General features: G+C 46.0%; 1 protein-coding gene across 1 annotated transcript in view; it reads left to right on the forward strand.

The window, feature by feature from the left end:
• The first annotated feature begins 9,476 nt into the window (after positions 1-9,476).
• The window catches only part of CYB5A (cytochrome b5 type A), a 36,289-nt gene continuing 18,315 nt past the window's right edge, over positions 9,477-27,450 (forward strand). Inside the window, exon 1 of the mRNA XM_028102983.1 lies at positions 9,477-9,745. Coding sequence (XP_027958784.1) covers positions 9,617-9,745 — 129 coding nt within the window. The 5' untranslated portion in view covers positions 9,477-9,616. The remainder of the gene's footprint in view (positions 9,746-27,450) is intronic.

A 27,450-nucleotide genomic window follows, 5' to 3' on the forward strand; every position in this document is an offset into this window, starting at 1 on the left:
AGGTTGCTGCACGGGACCGGCACCGCCGCGGGTGCCCTCCGCGCCCCGGAGCGGTGAACGCGCGGCGGGCAGAGCCCGTCCTCCTTCCCGGCGTCGCCCCAGACCCCGGCCGGAGCGCCGCGCGCGGTGCTGGCCCCGGGGGCGGGCCGCGCAGCCTCCCCGCCTGCCCGCGGGCCTCGTGTCCTCCGGGCGCTGACGGACCGCGCAGGAAGCACCCCCCAGCTCTTCAGCTTGAACACGCGGAGCACCGCCTCCAGGCATGACAGCGAGCCGTGCTCCCTGGGCCCCGCGGCCCCGCCGCGCCCTCCGCTCTACCCCACAGAGAGGCGCCGCGCTTGTCGGGGCGCGGGCCCCCCAGCGGGCTAGCCCCCTGACGGTTACAGACAACCAGCAGCGCTTTCGAAGCCGTCGCCTGGTGAGGCGGACCCCCAGGCCTTCGCACTGGCGCGAGGAGGGGGTGCGGCGGCCGGCGGGGCCTGCAGGGGCCTGCGTGCTCCCCTCTGGATCCCTCACCCGGGTGTCTCCCAAGGGACGTTCGCCCTCTGCTCTGGGGGTCCGCGCTCCTCCCCTGCCGCCTCTGCGCTCCCCTCGCGGCTGTGGGGCGTGCCCCCAGCACGCCCCGCGCGCCGTCCCGGCAGGCCCACACGCCCCCAGCACCACCCGCGCGCCACGTGCTCCCAGCAACCTCTGCGCTTGGCCGTTCTTGGCGCCGCTTTCTGCCTGCCCCCCGCCCGTGCGGCACGTGCATTCTCCCGACATGCCCCACAAACCCCCAACACGCCCCATGTGCTACGTGCTCCCCTGGCATGCCCCGAGCGTCCCCGGCATGCCCCGCGCGCCTCAGCTCTTCCCGCCCGCGCTGCTGATGGCCCCTGCCGTTCGTTTAGAGAAGACCTGGGGATGGCCCAAGCGGGGCCTGGGGCGCGAGGCCCTGCAGCTGTGGGGGGAGAGGACACCCGCCTCCCCAAAGCGCATCCGCTGGGGAGCTGTAGGCGCCCCTCCGCGCGCTGGCCGGCTTTCCGGGCTCACGTAGGCAAGGGCGCCCTTTGCCTCCCACGAAAGGCCCGCAGAGGCCGAATGGTCCCTGACCGGAAGGTTCCGCAGCACGCTGTGGAGCGGCAGCTGGGTGCGAGCACTTCATGGGCACCTCTCCTTCGTCTGACAGGTATTTATGAAGCGCCTGCTGTGTGCCTGGAGCTTTCCTAGGAGCTAGTAGTGGACCGGGAAGCAAATAACATTCCCTGCTCTCGCGGACCTTGCATTTTACTTGGGACAGAAAATGGGATAAATGAGCAAAATACGAATGCGGTAGAGGGTGGTAGGTGCACTGCTGAAAAATAAAGCAGGATGGAAAGCCAGGGAGTGTTGGGAGAGGCCGCGACGGAGGGGGAGGCCTCATGAGGACGTGGAGGCGATGGAGGGGGTGGCCGCACGGAGGTCGGGGGACAAGGTGCAGGAGCGGGAGCAGCGAGTCCAAAGGGCCGAGGCAGGAGGTGGCCCCGGGCCGCGGGGGAGCCCCGAGAGGTTGAAGTGGGGCACACAGCACTGGTCCTAAGGCGTGCGCGTTGCAGTAGGTGCAGCCAGGCCGCTGTGCTGAGAATGGACAGGCGAGGACAGGGGGCCGGGAAGGGGAGCCGTTGGGGGTGATGGCCGTGATCCAGGAGAGCACTGGTGCGGCTTGGGTCAGGGAGGGCTGGGGAGGTGGGTTTGGGGTGTGAACATGCTTTGACGTTACGTGCGTTTCGGACGTGCCTTGATCCGGGGTTTCAGAGAGAGGAGCCACGTGTAACTCGGAGGGCTTTGTAGGAGGGGCTTGGAAGGACAGGGCTGCCCCTCACCAAGAAGGGGAAGGCCACAGGAGGGAGGAGGAGTGCGTTTGGGGATGAGGCTCAGGAGGGGTGCAGTGCTGGGCGTGCCGGTGTTGGGAAGTGACGAGCATCTGTACGTAACAGGCCGAATTTAAAAGCACGGGGCCGGGTCACCAAGAGCGTGAGTGTAGGAAGAACAGAAGTCCTTACACTGAGTCCTGGGAGACTCCAACATCAGTACGTTTGTGGAGATGAGGAGCAACCTCTTGGGTGGAGTGCCAGGATATTTTCATTAAGAGAAGAGCCATTTTTCAACCTCATATTTTACCGGGTTCCAAAAGGTGTATTGTGAAAGGATGAGATTTTGTATTGTGTTTAACGTTTGATCCACTAAAGTAATTTACTTATTTTGTACTTGCAAAATACATTTTGGCAAAGAGGAGTGCTTTTAGGTATTTTGTAACTCAGTAAGAAAGCGCTCAATACTTGTTTGGTTACTTATAACCAGCTGGGAGATCACAGTAAGTGATTATCACAAGATCGATGACCAAGATCGATGACCAAAATGAGCCTCCTGTGACAAACAGCAACGTTAGGTGAACGATATACAATCTTCTGAAGCAAATATAAAACAAACAAAATTTTTGTCTTTTTTTTTTTTTAAAGATTTGCTTATTTGAGAGAGAGAGAGAGAGGGAGAGAGAGCAGGGCGCCCATACACCCAAGGTGGGGAGAGGGGAAGCAGACTCCCTGCTGAATGTGGAGCCCAAGGCGGGGCTGGATCTCTTGACTCTGAGATCATGACCTGGCACCCCGTCCTAAACTTTTATAGTCTGGCTTTATGTCAGCGGGCATTGGAATTATTAAAACAAATCTTTGAAGATTACAGAAAAGCTCTTTATCCTACCTGGTATATACACATAGGAAAAAAAACTGCATTAGGACAAGGTGAAAATAAATATAGATTCAGTTTAAATAAATGTATATATTCACTAGCTTTTCTTATCTATTTAAGTACAGATAAAGTCTCGTGTTCTTCATTCTGAAAAGCACACCTGTCAGCACTTCATGTTCTTAATATCTCTGCTATTGGACTTATGGCCTCTGGCTTCAACAATTTTAACAAGGCAGAATTAAAGATATTTGAAGTTTTCAATTATGCCCACATCACCAAACTCCCAAGTACTGAATGTCCAGTTCTCTTCCATTAAAATGAAATGTTGCCTTATGGAACAACATAGATAAATCTTTTAAAATTAAAATGTAAATAAATCATAAGTAGACAGTTTTATGGTTTTTCAAAAAGGACCATCCTCGTTTACCCACCAGTCAGACCTAAAAGCAGAACATTACCTGCATCTCTGACACTCCCCTTCGTGCCCTCTCCCAGCCACTTACCCACTTCCCCCAAGGTAATCACTGTTTCGACTGCTAGCATCATAAGTTAATCTTGCTTCTTTTGAAAATTTATATTAATGGAAGCATACGACATGAATTGTTTTGTGTCTAGCTTCTTTTGTAAACATTATGAGTGTGAGATCTATATTATTGAGGGTAGCAGTATCTTATTCATCTTCATTACTGGATAGCATTCCATTGTGTATATATATACTTTACCTTTTCTGAGATTAAATGGACAATTAGACTGCTGCCAGTTTGGGATTATTATGAAGAATGCTGCGAAGAGCATTCTTGTTCAGAAAAAATCCTAGAAGTCTACATAGTTGTATAATTCTATTTTTATAAAGCTCAGTAGTTCTCCAAGAAAACCTAAACAATGAATTGTTTCTTGATGTATTTATATGTGCATAAATATTTTTTATAAGCAAGGAAACAATAAGCACAATTCAGGATAATAATGATTTTTGGGTGGCAGAAGGATGGGATGTAGGAGGAGCCCATAGTCCCCAAGTCAAGTCAAGCGTTCATTGGTGCTCATTTATATTCTTTTTCTTCAAAACATGTATGTGCATTCACTTATATGAACATTACATCATTATTTTTAATTAATAAAGCACAAAATGTCATAGGGGCCAGCCAGAATTTTTATCCAGGGAAAAACTTTACTGACAGGATACATTTTGATGACAACCCTGTGGACAGGCGTATTCAATTTACCAGGTATATTGAGTTACTTATGTTTGTTTCCCTTTATCTCACTCACATGCATTCAAGATGGGAAAGAATCCTCTTAAAGATTCCACCCGCTAGTTTGTATGATTCTCCTTCATGAAGATCAAGGTTGTTGCATTATGCTAAATCATGTTTAAACTGTGTGGGCAGGGCACCTGGGTGGCTCAGTTGGTTGGGCGACTGCCTTCGGCTCAGGTCATGATCCTGGAGTCCCGGGATCGAGTCCCGCATCGGGCTCCCTGCTCAGCGGGGCGGGGGGGGTCTGCTTCTCCATCTGACCCTCCCCCCCTCATGATCTCTCTGTCTCTATCTCATTGTCTCTCTCAAATATAAACAAAAAATCTTTAAAAAAATAAATAAACTGTGTGGGCATACAAAGATTGGGTCATATTTTGTGGTAAGGCAGGTACCACATGAAAATGAAGGTCATTTCTGAGAAAGATCACCTGGGGAAGAGTCAAATCTTTAGTCCGGAAGCTGGAACTAGGATGATAAGCCCCAGGTGGGAGCTGAGGCTGTGTTCAGCATGCACCTTGACCTGGGATTTGAAGAGTTTGGATGTCTAAGATTATATTTGTGGGTAGAGCATAAGCAGCTGTCCTCAAACATACAGAGGGAGACTGGGACTTAGCATGATGTGTCCCTAGAAAGGGCTCCCACTGGGTGTGTGCTCATAGTCACTTAAGGAGAATTAAGAATCTAATGAACTGAATCAGTTGACATCACTGCTTCATTTATTGAAGTTGAATAGAGTCTATCAGGCTGTAGGATCACTGTATCGTGGAAAATTATTTTTTGCTTCCTTTAGCAAAGTTCATTTGAATATTCTGGTCCTGCTGTAAGAAAGCTAAGAGAGAGCTGTTTCTTCATACTTATGCCAGAGTGCCAAGGAGGAGAGTAGGGTAGTAGTGGGTGGCAGGGAGTGATATCAGTAATCAGTGAGAGAATCAGGCAAATAAGGATATCCAGAGACTAATATTTACTTCCTTCTAGCATCAACCTTAGAGGTCCAAAGTGATATTTTTATTCAGGTAGGTAACTGTTCCTGACATGGCGATTCCAGCTTGCAAGAACTCCACTGCCCTCTTCATCATTCACATCACTTGTACACTTACGTGGATGCATCAAGCACTTTGCATAGCTCCTAGGTGTGTACATTGTTCATTTTAAGCTATTTTCATGCTGTTGTTGTTGCATTTTTGCCTCTCTTTTTTTGTTTCCTAGACTGGGAAAGAAAAAAAACAGTTTTATCTTTAGTAGATGTCTTGGGAAAAGTTAGAAACTTGGGAAAAGTAAAGAAAACTTATCTTTAGTAGATGTCTTGTGAAAAGTTAGAAAACAAGTGCCTCTTGCTAGTGACGGATAAATAAATCCACATTTTTCGGTATGGTTAAAGTAAAATTATGACATTTCCAAGTACTTACATGCCAAATTCTGTATCAGTTTATACCCTTATTCATCCCAAAACATTCATTGAGCACAGACTGAGTGCTAGGCACTGTGCTGAAGACACAGCTGTGACCCTCAGAGTACCTGCCCTTGAGGAACTCTTGGCCCAGTGAGAAGGGCAGATGTGTAGACTGATGACTTAGTGAGTGTGTGATAATCAGAGAATCAAGGAATACTGAGTAGGCATTAGTGGGAGGGGAAGAGTGATCATGATCAGCACATGCCTCCTCCAGTGTTGACTCCCTAAGCTGAGTCAAAAAGGGCCCTGAGTTCTAGGCCCAGAAAAAGGAAGCGGGAGAAAGGAGTGAGGAGAGTACTCTGGCAGAGAAGGGGACTTGAGCAAGGGTGTGGAAGTGAGGATAGGATGCTGTGTCTCCAGAGAGCTAAAAATAGCTCACTGTTGCTAGGCTGTAGGTTGGAGGTGGAAATGACAAAGGATGGAGCTAGAGAGAGGCAGATTTTGAATGATCTTGGACGCTCTGGTAAGGAATGGGAACTTTAGTTATTGGGAGACACTGGAAAATCTTAGGCAAGCAGTGTTGTGATCTGATTTTAATTTAGATTCATTCTTCTATGGAAGATGGAGCTGAGGAATTGAAGACTAGAAGGGTAACCTGTTAAGTTATTGTAAGCAGGTAGGCGGGTAATCACGAAAGGCAGATCTGGCAGAATGGTACCAGGGATCAAAGAGGAGAACACTCATTAGATGTTTAAGAGGGAAAATCTCTTGGACTTGGTGATGGAATCAATTTTGTGGATGACTTGGATAATTTGTAAGCTGCTAACTTGGGAAATACACCATCAACTGGATTTCATAGAACTGTCTGGAAACCTAAACCCTTTACAGAGTTAAATAGGATATCTGGAATTTTCCTTATGTATACCATTTTGCTCTTATTCTATTTACTTGTGCTGGAGACAAAAAGATTTTAAAAAATAAAGGTAATATTACAGCCATGTCTTACTATCAGACATTCTCCTTATGTGCCTGCTTCTAAAAATGGACATACAAGGAAAATGTGCCTGAGAATGTTTTTACAATAAGATATATAATTAATTTGTCATCGTTTGAAGTTAGTGAGAAAAATTGCCCTACCTCAGCAATGAATTTCAGACATTTGGTGAGCTTTGTGGTCAGATAATACCCATTGTTCTCTACTCCTCATTTCTGCTTCTGCAGTCCAATTGAACAGATTCTCAACTGACATTTGGTGTCATACATGAATAGAAACAACCTCAAGCCATACGTGCTTTATTTGGAAATGAATAAAAATGTAAAATACTTAGAAAATTTTGGAAATTATTGCTAATAGGACATTATTTAGAAATCAACCAAATAGGCTATATAGATGAGAGATTTAGATATTTTTTGAAGGAAAAAGTTAACTTATGCTAATATAGTATTTAAAAGACCTGGATACAATGTAAATTATCTGTGTAGATATTTGAATTGGGAGTCCCATCTTTGTAGAAGTGCCCATTCGTTTGAAGGAACCAGTTCTCTATGGTTATATCTCTATAATGGAAAATTTAACTATCAAGGGGCAGGAAAAGGCTGTTCAAGCACATCTTGTGCATGAGTGACAGAAATAGAAAATGAGTAAAAATGTAATCATGTTTGCTTATTTTTGCCTTATAGTGGAAAAGGAACAGTGCTTTTTACAGCATATTTTTACCTGAGGAACTTTAGGGATGGAGTTGGTTTTCTAAGTGTTTATAAAAGTGTCTTTGCTGGAGGGGAAGTCAGGAGTTTGTAAATATTTGTGTTTTGTAATTTCTCAGGTTCGTTTGTTTCCAAATTTGCCTAGATTTACTTCACCTTGGAGCACCGGCCAGATAGGATGTTTCCTCATACCTGTGTTTTAGAATAAGGAAGCCTTGCAGAATAATAATAGCAGTACTAGCTAAAAAATCTATTGAATGCTGCCTATGTGCCAGAACTTGTACTAAGCATATTATAAGCAGTGGCCTAGAACAGGTAACTGACTAGCTCATAGTTATGTATCTCTGATAATTCACTAAACCAGGGGCAGGATCCAGATAACTAGGGCCAAAGTTTTGTTTTTAACCACTTCTGGAGTTGGAACTGAGACTGAAATCTGGAACAGTATTGATGTTGGGTTATAGATATAGCCATGATCTCAGGAGACTCACTGCTCTGCTAGAAGTCATGGGAAGATTCAGCAGTTCTGAGAACGGTTTAGGGAAGTAGTATAATCTTGTTTGCTATTTTTAAAATATATAGGAACTTGATAACACTACATGTAAACATTTGAAAAGAGAAAAAGTCTCAAGTGAATAAGTTAAACTCCTGCCTGGAACAGCTAGAAAAAAGGAAAGAAAAATAAACATAAAGCAAACAGAAGGCACTAACACAGAAATTAATGAAATTGAAAAAAAGAAAAATAGAGAAAATCAAAGAGAAAGCTTGCTCTTTGAAAAGATCAGTAAAACTGACAAACCTCTAGCAATGCTGACAACCAAAAAAAATGAGAGAAGTCACAAATTACTAATATCAGGAATTAAAGAGGGGATATCAATATAAACCCTACAGACATCAAAAGGATAATAAAGGAGTAATATGAACAACACCACATATAGATTGACAATTTAGATGAAATTGTCATTGTTGATCAATTCCTCAAAAAGTATAAAATACCACAACTCACCCAGTGTGAAACAGATAATTTGAATAGTTCTGGAACTGTTACGGAGATTAAATTCATGGTTTAAAACCTCCTGAAAAAGAAATCTGCCCGTATGGTTTCAGTGGAGAACTCTACCTATTCTACTTTTAAAGAGCAGTAAAACTAATTCTACAAATCTCTTCCAGAAAAATAGAAAAAAAAGAATACTTTCCAATTCATTCTATGATACCCAAACCAGACAAATACTATGTGTGCAAGAAAACTGCACACCAATTTCTCCTGTATAAACACAGATTAAAAAAACAATTCTTTAACAAAATATAATTTAGCAATAAACAAGTGGAGTGTCTTCAGAGGTGCAACGCTGGTTCAGTATTTGAAAACCAATGTATTCCATCATATGTGAAGGCTATTTGGAAAGCTTGGAAAAATGTTTTCTTCTCCATGGCCATGCATTCCAATGGAGGAGGTAAGCAGGGGGCAAGGGAACTAACATTCATGAGGCTCCTAATGCGGAAGAGCTGTGTTGAGTCTCTAGGAAGATGACATACATGTGTAACCTGCTGTGTAGGTCCTTTTGGAATTCACTGCTGAAAAGGGCCTTAATAGATGACTTGATAATATGCTGAGATTTCTCCGTTTTTTCCCCTCAGACATTTGTAAATCTTCCTATGAGTGCTCGCTCAGCTGGGGAATTGCTTCTGGAGTCCAAGTGCTGTTGATCCTTTGGAATTTATGTGAACACTATACCGTTGAGACAAAAGAGGACAGACAAGCAAGCCCTCGTCTAGTGAGGGTCGACAGCCTAGACGTGCTTCAGAGCTTGAGGAGTCAGGACTTTTTCTTTGTACAGCACAAATTATTTCCCTGGGTTTTCTTCCTGTGAGATTGGGCACCCCTGGGGAGGGGAGTGTCGAGCAGAATTACTGAGTAATGATTCTGGGCAGCACACTGTTTCACTGAAGCGGAGAGATGGCACTGCGTGTTTTAAGTCCCCGAGGCTCGGGACTGTGCCATTAGGTTAACAGTTTAATAGTTAACAGACTCGCAGCGGAGCGACTTGGTTACACAGTGACATTCAGGGCTGCCTGATCTGCCCTGATTGCGAAATCGCGGCGAAGGTGGCGTGCGGCCCCTGGGCCCCCGCGGACCCCTCCTGGGACCGCCGCCCCGCGGCCCCACGCGGGTGCACCACGCCGGGTGCCATCCGCCCCCTGCCCCGCGACCTTCTGCGCAGATGCAAGAGAAACCCCGCCCCGGCTCGCCGCGCCCTCCGCGCGCTCCAACCACCGTGCTCCTGAAGGGCCCCTTCTGCAGCCAGTCGACGCCCGCGCGCTGGGCTGGGGCGCGCTGGGGTTGGCGGACGCTGTCGGCCGGGGGCGGGCCCCTTGAGTGACACGCGTTCTGTCCAGTCACCGGAGGCTGTGCGCCACCGCCCCCTCCGCGGCGGGGGCCGCCCTGCTGCGGGCGCTGGGTCGGGGCCCCGGGAATGTCCCGGGCGCAGCCAGCTGAGACGCGCCCTCCAGTTCTCCCGGCTCGGCTGGTGTTTGCACGGCCTGAGGCTCGCCGCGTTCCGAAATGGCCGAGCAGCCGGACCAGACTGTCAAGTACTACACCCTGGAAGAGATCCAGAAGCACAACCACAGCAGGAGCACCTGGTTGATTCTGCACCACAAGGTGTACGATTTGACCAAGTTCTTGGAGGAGGTGAGTTGGAGGGACGTGACGCCGGCTGGAGTTTGGGGTTTCTGTGAGGCGAGTGGTCTGTCCGCAGCGCGGCGGGGTTGACGTGTGCGACTGTGAGGCATGCACTCACCCGTGCGTGCACACCCGAGAGCGTGCCTCTCGCGTGCACCAGTGTTTGCATACCTGTGCTTACACACCTGGGGGCGCCCCCGCAGTCTGCACGCCTGTGCGCGCACGCTTGGGAGCGCCCCGAGGCGCGTCAGCCGGCCTCGCTGCCGGGCGAGCCCTTTCAGAAGCCCGCGGCGCGCCGGCATCCGGCAGAAGCTGCCTCCCTCCGCGGGCGCGGGGAAGAGCGCCGCTCAGCACTCAGTGGGAAGCAGGCGCGTCTGGACCTGTCTTCCTGGGAGAGGGCGCTGCTGCAGAAGGGTTTTGAAAGATCCCTTTGTGAGTTTTCGTAAAGCGGGGGCTCTGTCGTTCCGGGAGTGGATTCCCGTGCAAGCCGACTGGAAACCACGCATCCTGAGAACGGTAGCATCGCACAAGCCAAGACCCTGAGCTCCGGGTCGGGGGGCCGCACGCGCTGTCCCCGGCACGCACACGCCCGCCCCCACCATCCACGCGCACCCTGCTCCCCGGGAAGGAGCGCCGTGATTGTTAGCCGCTTCCAGTAAGGACTTCACGGCGAGGTACGGTGCCGGACTCGGGGGCCTAGCAGGTCGGCCCCGCCTCTGTGTGAGGCTTGGAGGGGGGAGAGGTGCCGAGAGCCGCCAGCAGGACTTGCTGGTTAGCTTTGGAAGTTGTAAACTAACTTTGCCGTACTTAAAGGAAGACATCCCTATGATAAGGTTCTTTGCATTAGGTTATAATTATTGCAGCAAATTCTAAGGTGCCTTTCTTTGCTCCCTCTGGATTTGTTTTACCACTGGGTGACTTTGAACCATAAATCTGAACGCAACACTTAACCCTCCTCCGCTGCCCCCTCTCCCTACTCCGGCCAAACAAATGAGAATACTTAGTGATGGGAGTTTTTTTACGTAGTTGGAGAGGAAATGAAAATGAAAGCCTGGTCTTAGCTGAATCACAATTTACATCAAGGGACTTTTGGGGAGCACTTTTTTTAAAAACTGTGTTTAAAAAAAGCTGAAGACATTTATTAATAAGATATTTTACTCCTAAATTGTCATTTGGTGGTGTGCCAGAAGATAAAATAGTGTTCCGACTTAGAAGTGGTTTATAGTGGGGAGGCACACCTGATCTGTCCTTTCTCCAGAGCCACAGGCGATAGAGCATCTGGAGTTCACAGCCCTGCATCATAACATCAAGGCTAATTGACACCAAAGGTCTACTTTCAACTGTTCCTTCTTCCCCTCCCATGGCATGTGTAATTCTAGAATTTTAAGAGTCAGTGTGTGCTTTCTTCGTTTCTATCTGTAAAAAAGAACAGCATTTATGAAAGAATAATAGGATATTTTTTGAAAATTTTTTTCCCCTTTTTTGTGAGTTCTGTTCTGTACATTGTGTTGTACAGGTGGCTGCCTGGCCTCTCCCCCACCAGATGTCAGCACCCCCCTCCTCAGTTGTGACAGTCAGAATGTCTCCAGAGGCCACCAAGTGTCCAAAAATCACTCCTAGTAGAGAATCACTGTCCTAAAAATGCATTTTGCATAACTTTTAAGGAAGAGAAGATTACTAAATTTTAAAGCACTTACATTTCATTCTTATGAGGCAGGAAAGAGAATTGCACAAAATTTTCTGAGTAAAATTGTAAGAGATGCGAATAAGCTGTTGGGTGGGTAAATTAGCTGAGGACCAATTCCTTTATTTTATTGTTTTCTATACCCTGAAAGTAGCTTGAGGAGAATGTGTTAGGTAATAGGTAAAATGTAGTGAAATGAGCTTGGCACTAACATTTGATAACTAACACAGTGAGATAACTAAAAACTATTTATAGTGAGATAAATAAAAACAAGTTTATACTTGTTTCCTTTTCTCAGTTGGTCCTTGGTAAAATGCTCCCTGTAGTAGCCTGCCTGGGACTTGAGTTTGGGGCACCATTGCTCTCTGGTACGTTCAGTATCTTCTGAGCTTTTTTGGGTATGTGTCCCTCGGTAGATTACAACCCGAGAGGAAGACACATCATTTCTGTTCCCAGGAGCTTCCGTTGGGGGAAGCAGGACTAGCACAGGAAACAGTGCTGTGCTGGGGTCCACCAGGTCTAGTTCAGTTGGGAGCAGACCCCGGAGGGCGGTGTGGGGTGGGAGCCCCGTAAAGAGGGCCTGAAGTCCACAGTGGGAGGGTGGAAAGGACAACACAGGTGCACAGAGCGGGGTCTGGATTAAGGTAGCAGAGCAAAGTGGCTGACGTTTTACAGTTGGACCCACTGGCAGGAGGGCAGGCCTCTCTGGGGTGATACCCCATCCTAGGATCCCTGCCCATAGCTTCCTGCATCTTAAACACAAATCCTCTCCGCTTCTGTTGCCCATTCTGCCAGGTGTAATTCTTCCTAGATCCCTCCTGTATCCATTACTTTATTCTGCCAGTGCTGTTTATCTCATAGTTTCTTTTGAAACAGAGAAAGGGGCCCAGGATATCTGTCTCTTCCTTCCTGCCCTGACACTTTCATCATTTTAAAAGCTCCAGGATTTCATGAAACTTTGTATGTTAACTAAACAATGTTCTGCTTTCCCTAATTTACTGAAGTATGAAAGGTTTTTCTTTTTTCTTTTGGAGCAGTGGGGGGGTGGGTGGGCTTCCTACCTCTAAAGTGAACTTTCGATCATTGTGGGCTCTAGATCTCCCTCTACTATGTATTCACCCATCTGTATGGACAACAAGACTTTTCTTGGTGCTTCTTTCAGAATATTATATGTTCATATGCACATCTGCATTCATGTTGAGAAAACGCAAGTGTGATGGGCGGAAGAGGGTATTGGTTACCTACACTCTCTGTGCCTCAGATCCCTTACTTTAAGGTAAAATGGGAGGGTGATAGTAGTGTCTACTTCACAGGGTTATTATAAGAATTAAAATAATGCTGGGGTGCCTGGGTGGCTCAGTCGTTAAGCGTCTGCCTTCGGCTCAGGTCATGGTCCCGGGGTCTGGGGATCGAGCCCCATATCAGGCTCCCAGCTCGGTGGGAGGCCTGCTTCTCCCTCTCCCACTCCCCCTGCTTGTGTTCCTGCTCTCGTTGTCTCTCTCTGTCAAATAAAATCTTTTAAAATAATAATAATAATGCTGGTTAAACACATAACGCAATACCAGACACGTAGGTAAATGCAAACTCCTGTTCTAGTTCAGGGAAGGGTGGGCTGGTGACTTGTTTCCTGTAGTATCCTATGTAGCTGAGTGTTAATAGGAGATTTCAGGTAAAGGTGTAAATCTGGCAGGTGATGTTGAAATGAGAAAGGATTATAAAAATTATCTCCTTCCAGTCAAGAGCACAGGTGGAGTTTTTAAGTTGTGCAATGAACTCTATTTCTTGAAATAATGGCCTTAAAAAACTGGTTGTTCAAGGGGAGGGTAGACACCTGAGAGGGCAGGCCAGCTCTTTATTAATGGCAAGCTAAGTACCAGCAGGTGTTCAGTTACTATCTGATGTTGACCTACAGGATTATGACCTTTGTTGCCTGCATATTTTGGAGTAGGTTTTTTTTTTTTCCAGTCCTGAGTTCTAGTTTTTAAATTTATTTTAGTGCAGTTTGGGTTTGTCTTACCTGATTATATTATTAGCAGGGCTAATGACTATAGAACTTTGAGAGACAGTTACATGAAATGAAAACGTAGGCTTTTGGGGCTGGGAGGAAAAAAAAATGGTTTGCATTTCCCTTTCTTTTATTTGGGCAGCAGTGTGTATTCAGTTTTTTCAGAGCTGTGGGAGGGGAGAAGAAAGCATCTTATAATTGATGAAGTTATATTAACTTGCTTTCAGTTCCAGTCAATAGATGTTTGATTTATGAAATTGGCATCTTCCTAATAGAGGAGAATGCCTTTGTGTCAAGTTGTCCCCTCCTTGTTTCTGTAGAATATTTTCTGGTCGTCCTGGGATTCTAATGCTCTGTAGCGGTGTCTTGGATATCCTTTAACAGCATTCTGCTTCACAAAGCTGTCAGCTCCTGGCTCCTCGTTTTTGCTTTCCGAGACTTTGTGTTCATAATAGCAAGTTTTGATGTGGGGACTTACTTTTTGCTATTTTCCTTGAACATGGCTGCCTACTTTGCAGAAACCAGTGGTTCCGATCCTGGGGGGCCTCAGTTCCCTTGGACCCAGGAAGAGAGTGGGTACTTGAAACTCATGTCCTTAATTCTGAAAAACACAGAAGACCAGACATATATCTTTACCCTTGATATGGGGTGACATATTTAGGGCTAAGATCCTAAGTGCCTTTGCTTTTTTCAAGGAGGTTTGATAATACTCTGAATCTGATACTACTGAAGAGCTGTGGTTGCAAATATGTCTTTGATGAATATAAAGTAGGAATGTTATTATTTCACATATGTAGTTTGGTAATATAAAGGGATCCTTAGGGGTAAAGGTGGCTCAGGCATCTTGGGTAAACAGGTGGCAGAGCCACAAGGCTACTTGGGGAATGTGAGCCTATAGGCAGGCCCTCTTTTATATTTCTGCAATTTTTTTTTAAAGATTTTATTTATTCATTTGAGACACAGAGAGAGAGAGTGCATGAGCAGGGAGAGAGGCAGAGGGAGAGGGAGAGGCAGGCTCCCCACTGAGCAGGGAGCCTGTTGCGGGGCTCAGTCCCAGGACTCTGGGATCATGACCTGAGCCAAAGGCAGACGCTTAACCATCTGAGCCACCCAGGCGCCCCTATTTCTGCAGTTGTTTTATTGGTAACTTTTTGCCGCTTTTGAGAAGAGGTTTCAAGAGTACTTGTGAACTACTCTGTTTTGAAACTAAACAACAGAAAGCAACACTTGAGATTATTAACATTTGATTTTTTTTATCTTTAAGGTGGATGGAAATTCCAAAGGAAGGGAGAATAGATTATGCAGGCCAGCTTGGCTAAATCAAGGAGCAAATAGTGTTCATTTCTACTGAAGGCAGGTATCTGTTATTCCAAAAGTCCTCCAGAACAATAGAAGGCAAGCAGTGCGTAACCTTTTTTTTTTTTTTTTTAAGATTTTATTTGAGAGAGAGAGCGAGCATGTGCATATGCACAAACTGGGGGAGGAACAGAGAGGTACAAGCAGACTGCCCCCTGAGTGCAGAGCCCCACGCGACGCGGGGGGAGGGCTCGATCCTATGACCCCAGGTCGATCTTGACCTGAGCGGAAATCAGGAATTGGAGGCTTAATCCACTGAGCCACCCAGGCCCCCTCCAACGGGTACCTTTTAATATAATGGAGTTTGAACAACCCAGGTCCTGCTAGGTACTCTAAGTGTTGGATGGGGGTTAAGAAAACTAGGTCTCATCTTAGACCTGTTTTGAGGGGAGTCAGGTAAAATCTCTGGATCATGTTCTTCATTCTTAAATGGGGACTATTCTGTCCCCTGTAGCAAGTTTGTGAACATTAGAAGAATATATGTGTAAGCACTAGGAAAGGTATATAAATATTTTGATTAAGATAAAGTTTTCTTATAAATTGTTAAAATTTTGTTATATGGAGGGTTCAATATTTAGTAGGAACACACCAAATTATAATGTTAAAAGCAAAAATGGTTCAAAATACAAATACTCGCTTGAAATATCATTTTTGAGGACTGTGCTGTACGTGATGGGTATCATCTCTTTCCTGGCTCTTAAAAATACAACTTTATTGCTTTTGGGGAAAAGGACACATGAATACTCTAAGGAATTGAACAGTGTGGAAAAGAGCAAGGGAAAAGTCAAAACTCGCAGAGTTTCCACTGCCTGTGGTGACCGCTGTGAATTTCTGGATGAACAGCCTCCTGATGGCTTTACACACCTCCACCCTTGCACAGGGGATTTGTTGTACATAAATGATAAAATATTCTGCGTGCTGTTTGGTAATCCATCCCATCCTCCTATATGGGGAGGGCACCATTCTGTGTCAATAAATTATATTCTTCCTGGTGCTTTCTTGTTAGGTAGATGTGTTGTAATTTATGTAACCAACCCTTTCTTTTTTTCTTTTTTTTTTTTTTTTTAACACATTTCATTGTTCAGTTTGCCTCCTGTGATTGTCTCCTTAGGTAAGTCTCTGTAAGCGCATTGCTGGGTAAGAAGTTACATGCTTTGTGTGTTTTGTTGCATGTTCCCGGAGTGCCCACGGTGATCATACTAGTGGCCACAGCCCCGCCTTACATTCCAGTGAGACTTGCTTTCCCCAGGGCTTTGTTTTCTTTAGTGAGTGAGAGAAGACCTAGTTGATGACCCTCCTCTCCTGAATTGTTTGGGTGTGTATTTTTCTCAGCAGGGGCAGGGTATGGAAACATTGTTTTCTCCTTTAGCATCTGCATTTTCTTAAAAATGCAGCTGTAGCAAGTAACACCTTGTTTATCCTAAAATTTCCAGCACTAGTCCAGTTTGGAGCACTTAGGAACGTGGCCTGCAACAGCATAATGAGGATGGAAATAGCAGTGGCTCACTGCCCTTCTCTGTCTTGATGAAGTGTGCTTCTTTTCTGTTATCTTTGAATCTGGTTTTCTTGGGAGCACCTATTTATGTGTCCATATTTAGTAACTGGCTGCTTGTGTCTTAGACCAGGAGAGTGAATTAAGAAATTCTACTCTGGGCAAGTAGAATTTGGTCTGAGCAGCCTGTTGGTAAGTGATCTCTGCTCACTGGGAGCTGACATCTCGTGGAGGACAGCGAGAAGTCACGTTCTTGGGGCAGAGTTGTGTCTGTGGTCAGGCCCATGAGGTCCCCGTGTCCAGGAGGATGGCCCTGAGCCAGCACTGCTGCTGGGGAGGAGCGGGATGCGAGGTGGGAGAGGGAGGGTGGCATTCATGGCTCCAAGCCCAGTCAAGGGCCTTCTGTACTGGCTTTCTGGGGGAGGGGGGGGGCAACCTGTTGCTCCTCGGCAGTGAAAGCCTAGAGCGTGGACTTTCCCACCCGTGTCTTGGAGGGCCGGCTGTTGCTTACCATAGATAGGCTGTTCACTGAGTTTTGCACAGCTGTGTCAAAATTGGCCGGGACACAAAATATACCCAGCCTGCTTTCTCCTCCTTCTGTCTTCAGAAAGCGTTAACTAAATGTCATGTGTACTCCCTCCCTTGGTAGAGATCCCCAGTGGACTCATGGTAGAAGTGACAGCAGGGGACACTCATTGAACGTTGCTTGGCACTGAGTATGTGCTGGATAGTACGCTGAGTGCTTTTTGTGCACAAATCCCTCCTTTGCATTTGTACTTTTAATCCCCAAAATGATCCTCCTAGGTTGGCAGGGGTGTTCTCCTTTTTTAAAGGTAAGAGAACTGTTGTTGGGGAAGTTAGTGACTTGCTCCAGTCACATGGCCAGTGAGGACAAAGCCAGGATTAAAGTATGGATTGCAGGACTCCCCAGCCCAGGTTGTTCAGCTAACCCTGTGACCAGGGCGGGAGACCAGGATAGCTGGGAGAGCTTTAGGAGACAAGAGCCATCCACTGGGTACATAGTTGCTGTCATTTGCTTTGAGGTTTCCACCCCATGTCCAGAGATCACTGCAGGAACCAGGGAGAAAGCAAAGAGAAGTTGGGAATGGAAATATTTGAACAAAAAGAAAACTCTTGGAAGGTCAAAGGGCAAAAATGTGCCTTTCTTTCTATCTGTTGTTATTTTACTATGTTGCCTTCCAGAAGGTGAAGGAGAGCGCCAGCCATTCTAGTTTCTTACAGGAGGTTTTTTAAGTAGAGTGTCTTGGTGGAGGCTTCAAGGACTCTGTTCCTAACACAGATGACACCTGGATGGTCTTAAGAATCAGTGTCCTGTTGTTTAAGGAAGAGATTGTTTTACGTGTATGTTAGGCATGTGCCGAGTGAAATGCTATTTTGGATAGGCTTCTTAAGTAAGTGCCCTGGGAGGGCTTGTTCTGAATGGAAATCTGATGAGGTTACTGCTCTGATAAGATCCCTGCATGGGTTCAGCTAATCCCCTCCTGCCCCTTCCCACCCCCTCGCTGACTGGGACCTCATCCCCAGAGCTGTGTGTGACACCCTGCCTTGCCCTGTCTGCCTGCGTCACCATTCCACTTAACGTTGCAGCCTTGGGAGCCCCCCTCTACTCCACCAGGAAGGTCTCCCCCCTTTCTTGCTGCTTCCCTTCTGTCATCTTACTGCTCTATGATTGTATCTGCCACCAGGTTGCGGTACTGGCCAGACTCTGTCCTGTGTTCCTCAGAGCATGACCTCACCCAGTCTCCAAGATTTCACTGGTTCCGCCAAATTGGTGGTTGCTTTGAGTTTTCAGTTTGAGGAATGTATGTTGTTACTCTATTAGAAATGTAACTTCTTGAAGAAAATAAACTTCATTTTGTGGAAACAGATTGCCATTTCTCTGCTCAATTCTTTTTAATGGTTTTCTGTGGCATTTATAATAAAATCCCATCTCCGTGTCCTGGTGTAATAAGATCTGCATGATCTGGCCCCCACCACAGGTAGTAATACTATTCCCCTGCCCTCCACCCCTCGCTCAGGCCCACTCTGTTGCCCAGACAAGTCAGGCTTGTTCTGCCATAAACCTTTGTATTAGCCCCCCTCTGCATGGTGTATATTCCCTTGATCACTACCCTCTAGAGCTCCTGGCTCAGTGTCTTCGAAATACTGGGAATCTTCGGTCCCGTCGTCCTGCTTTGCTTCTCTGTTAATACTTTGACACCTGCTGTTTTTTCTGGTTTGTGTGCTCGCAGCCTTCCCCACCAGATAGCGGAGCCCCTGTCCATCTTACTCACTGCTACATATCCTGGCACATCGTAGTAAGTGCTCAGTAAATACTCCTTAAGTGGGTAGAGGAGGAGAGAGTCTGATGGAGGGACACAGACACATTCTCTATACTGTCTTACTTCTTTTTTTTCTCTTTCCCCACAAATGTTACCTATTAGTGTTATTATGACATGATCCTTTCTTGGTCCATAGACGTTTGCCTGGAATTCTGTCCTTAGAAACTGGAGTGACTTTATAAGGACAGTTCCAATTATGGCATAGCCTCTGAGTGTGGACTCTTTAAGAATGACACCAAGCAAGTCTCCTAGGTAGTAAAGAGAAGAAAGTGGAGAGTCAAAGCCTGGGGTTTCCAGTACAGTCTGCCAAAAGCCCGTGAGCCCACTTCCTTCTGCTCACCCAGAGTCCCTTCTTCAGCTACCTACTGTTCTTCCTTTTGCACGAACAAGCCCCCTCCTCAGCCCTCACCCCACTTGGGTGGTTGTCGCTCATGTCCAAGCATGCCTTTATTGTTGCTGTCCTAAAACACACTCATATGGTGCCCCTCTTTACTTCCCCCTCCGGGCGCTCTTTGTTGTCTGCTCCCTTTCAGAGTAAAATCCTGAGAAGGTTGTTAAGCCTCCTGCCTTCAGTTTGTCTTCGCTGTTCTCTTAAACAGTTTACGCAAACCGTTCTTGCTAAGGTCTGCCGTGATGCCGCTGGTCCATTCGCAACTCTCCTCTGCTTGATTCTCCTGCACCCCGTGACCAGGTGTTCCTCTCTCTTGGAGACACTTTTTACAAGTGGCTCCCAGTGTCCTCTCCCACCTCCCTGGTCCTGCTCTCTCTCCCTTCTGACCTGCGCGGGTGGGGAGTGCCCTCCAGCCCAGTGCTTTGTACTTTCCCTGGGCCATCTCATTCAATGTCGTGACTTTGAATATGCTGGCAGTTTCTGAATTTTTATCTCCAGGGCAAAAAGACCTCTTCCCTAGCCTTGGGATTGTGGTATCCGCAGTCTGCTTCACATCTCCACTTAGATGTCTGCTAGGCCCCTTACATCTAACATATTAAAAACTCAGCTGACCTCCACTTGTAAAACTGGTGCCGTTGTCACACTTACCCACTTCAGTTGATGACAGTTCTGTCCATTGGCTCAGGCCAAGAACCTTGAGGTCATAGCTGACCCTTCTCTTACCTCACACCCTTACCTTACACCACACACTCATACATGAATCCAGGAGGACATTCTGTGGTCTCCACTTTTGTAACAGTCAGATTCTGACTAATTTTTCCCCCCTCTCCTGCTGCCTCCCTGGTCTGAGTACCATTGCTCCTCACCAGGTGTCCCTTGCCTGGGACAGCAGACTCTCACTACAGTAGAGTGGCCTTTTAAAAGGTAAGTCAGAACACACCGCTTTCCTGTATAAACCTTTTCATGACTAATTATACCACCTGATTTAAGACTTAGGTGATAGCTATAGCAATCAAGAAAAGTGTGGTCCTGGCAGAGAAACCTGCACATAGATCAGTGGGACAGAGAACTCAGAGGTAGACCCATGCAAATACTTCCAACTGGTTTTTGACAAAGATGCAGAAGCAATTTGATCAAGGAAGGGCAGCCTTTTCAACAAATGGTTCAGGAACAACTGGACATTAGTAGTCGAAAAATAAATCCTGACCTAAACCTCACACTTGATAAAAAAAAAAAAAATAACCCCAATATAAGTCACAGATGTAAATATAAAATGTAAAATATTTTGAAGAGATTTAGGCAGAATTCTTAGACATGACAGTGCCAATGTGGTCCATATAAAAACAAATGGATAAATTGGACTTCATAAAAATGAAAAACATTTGTTTTTTAAAAGACCCTCTTAAAGGAATGAAATGATAAGCCACTGACTGGCAGAAAATTTTTTTCTAATCTTGTATCTGACAACTTATATCCAGAATATATAAAGAATTCTCTGAATTCAACAATAAGGAAACAATCCCAATACAAAATGGGCAAACGACTCGAATACACATTTCTTCCAAAAAGATACATGGATAGCAAATAAACACATGGAAAGATGTCCAGCATTATTAGCCACTAGGGAAATACAAGTTAAAACCACAGTGAGATACCACTACAGACCTCTTAGAAAGGCTATGATAGGGGCGCCTGGGTGGCTCAGTTGGTTAAGTGTCCAACTCTTGATTTAGGCTCAGGTCATAATCTCAGGGTCATGGGATCAGCCATGTTGGCTCATGTGGGGCTCCGCGTTCAGTAGGGAATCTGCTTGAAATTCTGTCTCCCTCTGTCTTTCCCACCCACTTGTGCATGCACTCTCATGCTCCCTTTTCTCTCTGACATAAACCTTTTAAAAAGGGGGAGGGGGGGCTGTGATTAAAAAAAAATACTGGTAACCCAAATGCTGGTGAGGATGTGGAAATATTGACCCTGGCATGCATTGCTGGTGAGAATGCAGAATGGTACAGACACTCTGGAAATCAACTTGCTTTTAAAAGTTAAACATATACTTACCATATGAGCCAGAAATCATACTCCTAGCCATTTGTCCAAGAGAGATGAAAACTGTGTCCATCTGATAGCCTGTACACAAGTCCTAGCAACTGGAACAATGCTGGTGCATAGACAGGACTCGGTATTTACTGACTGAATAATTAAGAGTTTGTAATTGTGAAAGATTAGAGAATTGATATAAGACGGCTGTTGGCTAGTAGCTTTATGTGTCATATCCCCCAACTGGAAACAACTCAAGTGTTCTTTAGCGCATCGATGGTTAGGCTGGTACATGCGCAGAGTGGAGTATGACTCAGCACTGATAAGGGAACAAAGCAACCTGAGCGAATCTCAGGGTTGTTGTGCCAGGTGAAAAAAGATAATCTCAGAAGATTGCATGCAGTGTGATTCCATTTATGGGACGTTCTCAAAATGGCGAGATGACAGAGTGAGGAACAGATGAGAGGTTATGGGGTTGACTGAATGGGCAGGGGGGAGCCCTTTGTGATGGTAGAGCTGTAGCGCATGGCATACATGTGGGAAAGTGCTGCATGCCGGGACACACCGGACAGACACGTGCGTGTCCACAGCAATTGGCTGAGAAAGTCAGTCTGCTGACCTGGGTTACGCCAAGATAATGCTCTGTACTTCTGTAAGATGTCATCCATTGAGGAAGTCTGGGTGATGGGTTCATGCCACTGGTCAGTACTGTTTTTACAACTTCTTGTGAGTAACTATTTCAATGTAGTTAAAACAGAAAATACCTTCAGTGGCTCGCTCTCCCTTTCATGGTTAAAGCCAAAGTCTGTTTGATGGCTGCAGGGTCCCGTGTTGCTTGGTGCCAGTTCCATCTCTGATACTTCCTTCTGCCACCTTCTTCCTGTCATGTCCCGCTTCAGACATACTGATGCCCTTGTTCTGTGAACGTGTCAGGACCTCTCCCACCTTAAGTACTTTGCAATGGAATTTATTCCCCCAAATAGCTGCATAGCTTGCCTGTTTGTCTTCACAGTAAGGCTTGTCCTGACCCCTGCCCCGTATTAAAGGGGAAGTTCTCCCAACCCCCTGCACCCCAGCTTCATTACCCTGCTCTATTTTTTTCTCTTTTCTGTAGCACACCAGCTTCTAACATACTGTGTAATTTACTTATTATACTTAGTGCTTGTCCATCTCCCTCCGTGAATGCAGGAGGATACATTTTCCAGCATATGCGGAAGGATATATTTCCTGCTTTATTTCCTGATGTTTCCCAGCAACCAGAACAATGCTGGCACATAGAAAGGACTCAACAAGTATGTATTGGATGAATAATTAAAAGTTTTCAAGTGTAATGTATTAGAAAATTGATGCAGGATGGCTGTTGGGCTAGCTTGAATAATTTCCCGGCAGCTTATTTTATTTTTGTCTTGCCCTTGGATACAGGTTTGAGCCATATTTATTGTTCTCAACACTAAATAGAAAAGGAAAAATAGGCCTAGGATCTGAGGGAGAAAGTGAGAAAAGACAGTCTGGTGCCACTATCAACCCTCTTTCCTTCCCCCCTTCATTGTCAACACAGGCTGTCCTGTCATCTCATCATTTGGCCATTCTAACAAGGTGGATCACAGACTATAGACTAACAGTGCCTCATAGATCACTGCCCGCCTGCTGCTGGGCCCTCACGTTTGGTGGCTTTGCTTATTGTCCTGAGAAACGTTGGGTTGAGATGGGTCACGAGGCAAATGGTGTGCTCTTCCAGCTCCTCTCCTGGCCTCCATGTCCCCTGCTCTTTTCCCTAGAAGTAGGCCTGCCCCTTCCCTCTACCCGAAGTCTCTTCTCCTTACCTCAGAATCGGGACTTATATTCCTTTCGGAGATAAAGAGGAATAGTTCTGTCAGTAATTACCACACTTGCTTTATTGTATCTATGGAGAGAAGGTTAGTATGGTAGAATTAATAGTATTGACCAAGGCATAATGACTAAATGCAAAATTAGTTTTGATTCTGGCACCTTTTAAACCAAACATTTACCATCTCAACCCTAAAAATAACGAAGAAGAATTTTGCTTCTCTCTTCTCAAGGAGAGAAAATATTAACAGCATTCTGCGGGATAATCACTAGCTCACAGCTGCATCACATATCTGTTCTCATCCCCGTGACCTTCAAGAATGCTCTCGTGTAGGCAACGTGTGTCGTCCTTGCAATACTTAGTTTCTGTTAACTCTCGTCATTGGGTTCTGTGGCTTCGTACTATCAGGCTTAGTAATGTGATTTAATCCACAGAAATCTCTTGAAGATGAAGGGCAGGGTAGAAAGAAGTGGCGGGTCTTTTGGGTTTGGTGCTGAACTTGGCCTTAGCAGTTCATAGGGGCCGGTGCTGTTTAGGTTCTGGACCAGGTTCTCTGTGGCAACAGCAGATGGGGGTGTTGGAGAAAGGGAGCGCAATCCATGTTACTAGAATACCTGTTACAGGCCAGGCATTCTGCTGTGTTGTTTGCTCGCCCCGGGAGGCATTTATGATGTGGAAATGGAAGCTCAGAAAGATCTGGCACCTTCCTGGGTCACCTCACTAAGATGTGGCAGAGCTGGACCTTGTTCAGCTTACAAAGTACAGCCTACACACAGGTGCTGGGACAGCTGGGGTACAAGTCGCATCTTCTAGAATGCCAACCATGACACGGGGACCTGAGGAGTGTAAGAAGGTCGATGTTAGAGCCCAGTGAGGTGGTCAGGGAGGGGTCACGAGGGTTAAGGGGCTTGCAGTGACTAGTGAGGGGTCTAATTTCGCACTTTGATCAGTGATAATGGAAAGGGTTATCTATAAAGCCGGTGGGAAGTGATAATGTGCTTAATTCTTCTTTCTAATTGCCTCTCCCAGTCCAGTAACAAAAGCAAGTGAAAAAACCTTTCCTGCGATGCATCTTTATACTTGTGAAATCAGGTTATTTATAGTGCCTGACGGTCCTCCAGAACGCCCTTGTGTTTCTGCCTCTTGTGTTTCCTTTACCTAGAAAGTCTCTCCCTTATTCACCTGGGGAACAGCTGTTGAACCTTTCATGCCGCAGTTCAAGCATCTCTCCTTAGTACCATTCCCTGGCCCCTCTTGGCCTCCAGCTCCTGGGAGTTGATCCCTCCACCTGCTGTGCTGTAGCTCCTGTATCTGGTGCTTACCATGCTTGGCCATTGTATGTCTCCGGGTCTGTTTGCTCACTAGACTGTAGCTCCCTGAGGATGGGGGCCAATACTTAGCCATCTTGCAGAGCTTGGCATGGCAGATGTATGAGTAAGTTGATGGCTTGCAAGCTAGCGGGGAGAATGCATAGACAGCCCTTGTTTAGAGTTTCCTCCCGTGATCTTCAAGGGAACCAAGGAGAAGTAATTCAGATGATGCTGGTAAGCCTCTGGTCCCTGAGCTTTGAGGATTCAGTGAGGGTGCATGCAAAGCCGTAGGCAGTGCAGAGAAACAGTGTCTGGAAATCAGAGAAAACATTTGGCTGGGCTATCTTGTTAATTTTTTCTAAATCTTGTATAAATTGTTTATGTTCCACACTCCTTTGAATTGTTTTCATTTTTGGCTTAACTATTGCAGATAATCTCTTTAAATAAATTTTTTTGCTTAGTCATTGTTTATGGACAATATGTTTACTTGACCTTTCCTTGGCAGTGTTAAATGTTTGGATTGAAAGATCCTATTTAAAACTTTAGAACTGGTGGAGTTTGGGTCCACATAACATTACATTTAAGTGGAAAGGGGTTTTTTGTTGTTGGCCTTTGTTTTGCTTGTTTAAACAAGCCCTTGGAGGGAATGACTTTGACCTGACACGTTGTGATACTGTAGTGTAGTTTTGCATACCCTTCTGGGTTTTTCACATGGATAGCCTTGTAGCCAGATAAAACCCTGCAATAGAAGCGTGTGTGTATGTCTGTGTGTGTGTTTCCTTAGAATCTTTCTTAGTTGGCAAGAGCCAAGAAGTCAAGGCAGATGACAAAATCTCTTGGGGCCTAGAAAAAGTGAGAGAGATTTTCCCCTAAATCCCCAAACAAATTTATGGAGGAACTTCATTTTTAGGGCATCTTATCCAGAGTCCCTTTGATCAGAAACATAAACATGGTCAAAAAGGGGAGGCTCACAAGTTGGACGCCAGGATTCTGGTCCGGCCTCCTCCATGAGCTGTCAGTGTGGTATTGGGCCTAATTTCTCTGGGTTCCAGTTTCTCCGTCTGTGAACTTGAGGATGTTGAGTCTCTGAAGGTTCTTTCAGACTCCGACATTCTGGGATTTTAACCTGCAGTCTACTTTTTTGAGTCCGAGATCTTCAGCTCAGGTTGATGCTCTCGATGCCAGGCTCATGAATGGGGTGGGGGACGGCAGCCGGGCTTTCAGGAAGCTGCAAGTGGTTTATGGTTAAGGCTGGGGCCTGTGTTGGATTGAGGGGAAGTGGGAGGCCGGAACGGCTCACGTGTGAGGGCCCGAGGTAAGATGACAGGCCCCAGCCCAGTCAGTGAGGCGGGAGAAGGGGGCAGGTTCCGCCTTCCTCTGTTTTTTGTTTTACTCAAGCCCTCCATGGGTTGGAGGGGAGGCAGTCTGCTCTGCTGAGCAGACTGATACGAATGCTCATCTCAGCCAGAAACACCCAGAAATAGTGTTTACTCTGGGCATCCCTGGACCGTCAGGCTGACACATAAAATGAGCCATCACACAGTCTTACATACTTTGCTTTATTCAAGCTTGCCTCTTCACTAACCCCTCCTGAAAGGGCCTAGATAATCTTTTAATAGCCCCTGTCTTTCTGGACTTCTCTTTTCAGTCAGCAATCAATATTATTAATCCTTTAATATTTCTCTAGTGGTTTAATGTATGTGAAGACCATTGTCCTAATATGGTTTTAAGTTTCTTGACACTGGGAATAATGTTCATTCACATCTTTTAAATGCTTTAGGACTTAAGTGCCTGGCGCATGGTATTGATAAAATGATGGATGTAGTGATGAGAATTAACCTCAGAAGAACTCCAAATAACTGTGCTTAAATAAGTTTCTTTGTGGGGCGCCTGGGTGGCTCAGTCGTTAAGCATCATCTGCCTTCGGCTCGGGTCGTGATCCCGGGGTCCTGGAATTGAGCCCCGCATTGGGCTCCCTGCTCAGCGGGAGGCCTGCTTCTCCCTCTCCCCCTGCTTGTGTTCCCTCTCTCGCTATCTCTCTCTCTATCAAATAAATAAAAAAATTAAAAAATCTTTAAAAAGAATAATTTTCTTCGTCATAAAGAAACAAGCCCGGTAGTCCAGGCTTTGTGTGCTGGCTGTGCTCTGTAAAGCCCTCAGGGCACTACACTCCTAGTTTACTTCTGTGCCATCCCTAGGGTCTGGTCCTCATCCTCCTGTTCAGAGGCAGCATCCCCATTCCAGAAAACAGGACGAAGAGAAAAGGCAAAAGGGGCTCACCAGTCTAAAGAGAAGACTTCTAGAAGGTTCTTCCAACCCTTCACTTCTATTCTCTTAGCCAGAATTTAATCATATGGCTGAAAGGGAGGCTGGGAAAATCTCTCTTCCAGGTATCTCTTTCCTAGCTAAAAGTTTAAGTGTTGTGGGGGTCGGGGCAGGGGGGAGAGAGCACAATGAGCAGTGAGCAGCGTTTACCACCACTGACTTGCTTGTGCTGCTGAGGGCACCCCCGTGCTGTACAGATCTTGAGGCTTTCTTCGTTGAGATATTCAAGAGGCATTTGATTGGCATGCAGAAATTCACCACTGCCGATTTTGAGTGGGATACATGAAACAGTCAGTATTTAAGGATGAACGTTCTGGCAGCAATACAGAAGACGAGTAAGAATGGGAGAGGAGTTGGGGAGAAAAGGACCAGTTTGGTGGCTGGAGCCACGGACTCCATGAGAAGCCCTCTCTGGTCTTACAAGAATGCAGGGCTTTCCTGTCAGGTGAACAGCACCTAATGTTTGACTTTGAAATTTTACAATTTGTTTTTCCAGAGTCACTAAAATGTAGGTATTCTAAGAGTTGAGGTCAAAGACTAAGCAAAAATGTTATTCTGTATCAAGCCTAAGACTGTCTCATTTATGAAATTGTTTCTATTAAAGGGGAATATAACTTGCACAAATAATTTCAAAAATATAATTTGTACCCATCTTTATTTTCTGGCTGGAGAATTCAAGGAACTGTAGCAGTCACAGAAGCAAACAGTAGGGATGCAGAGTGGACCTGGAAAGTATTTTCGCTCAGTAATTAGTTTCGGAATTAATAGTCGTTGCAGGCTGCATTTGAATCTATCTATAGTGACTTCGATTTTATACTTTCTTTCTCATTAAGGTTATTGTCTTCCTAGGGGAGGTGGGCAAGGGCGTGGGTATTGGGTTAAGTAGGTGATAGGGACTAAGGGGGGCACTTGTGACGAGCACCAGTGTTATGTGGGAGTGTTGAATC

This window comes from Eumetopias jubatus, unplaced genomic scaffold (assembly GCF_037043125.1).
Source record: "Eumetopias jubatus isolate StellerSeaLion01/CBP00866 unplaced genomic scaffold, mEumJub1_p1.0 scaffold_16, whole genome shotgun sequence".
Classification (NCBI taxonomy): Eukaryota; Metazoa; Chordata; class Mammalia; order Carnivora; family Otariidae; genus Eumetopias; species Eumetopias jubatus.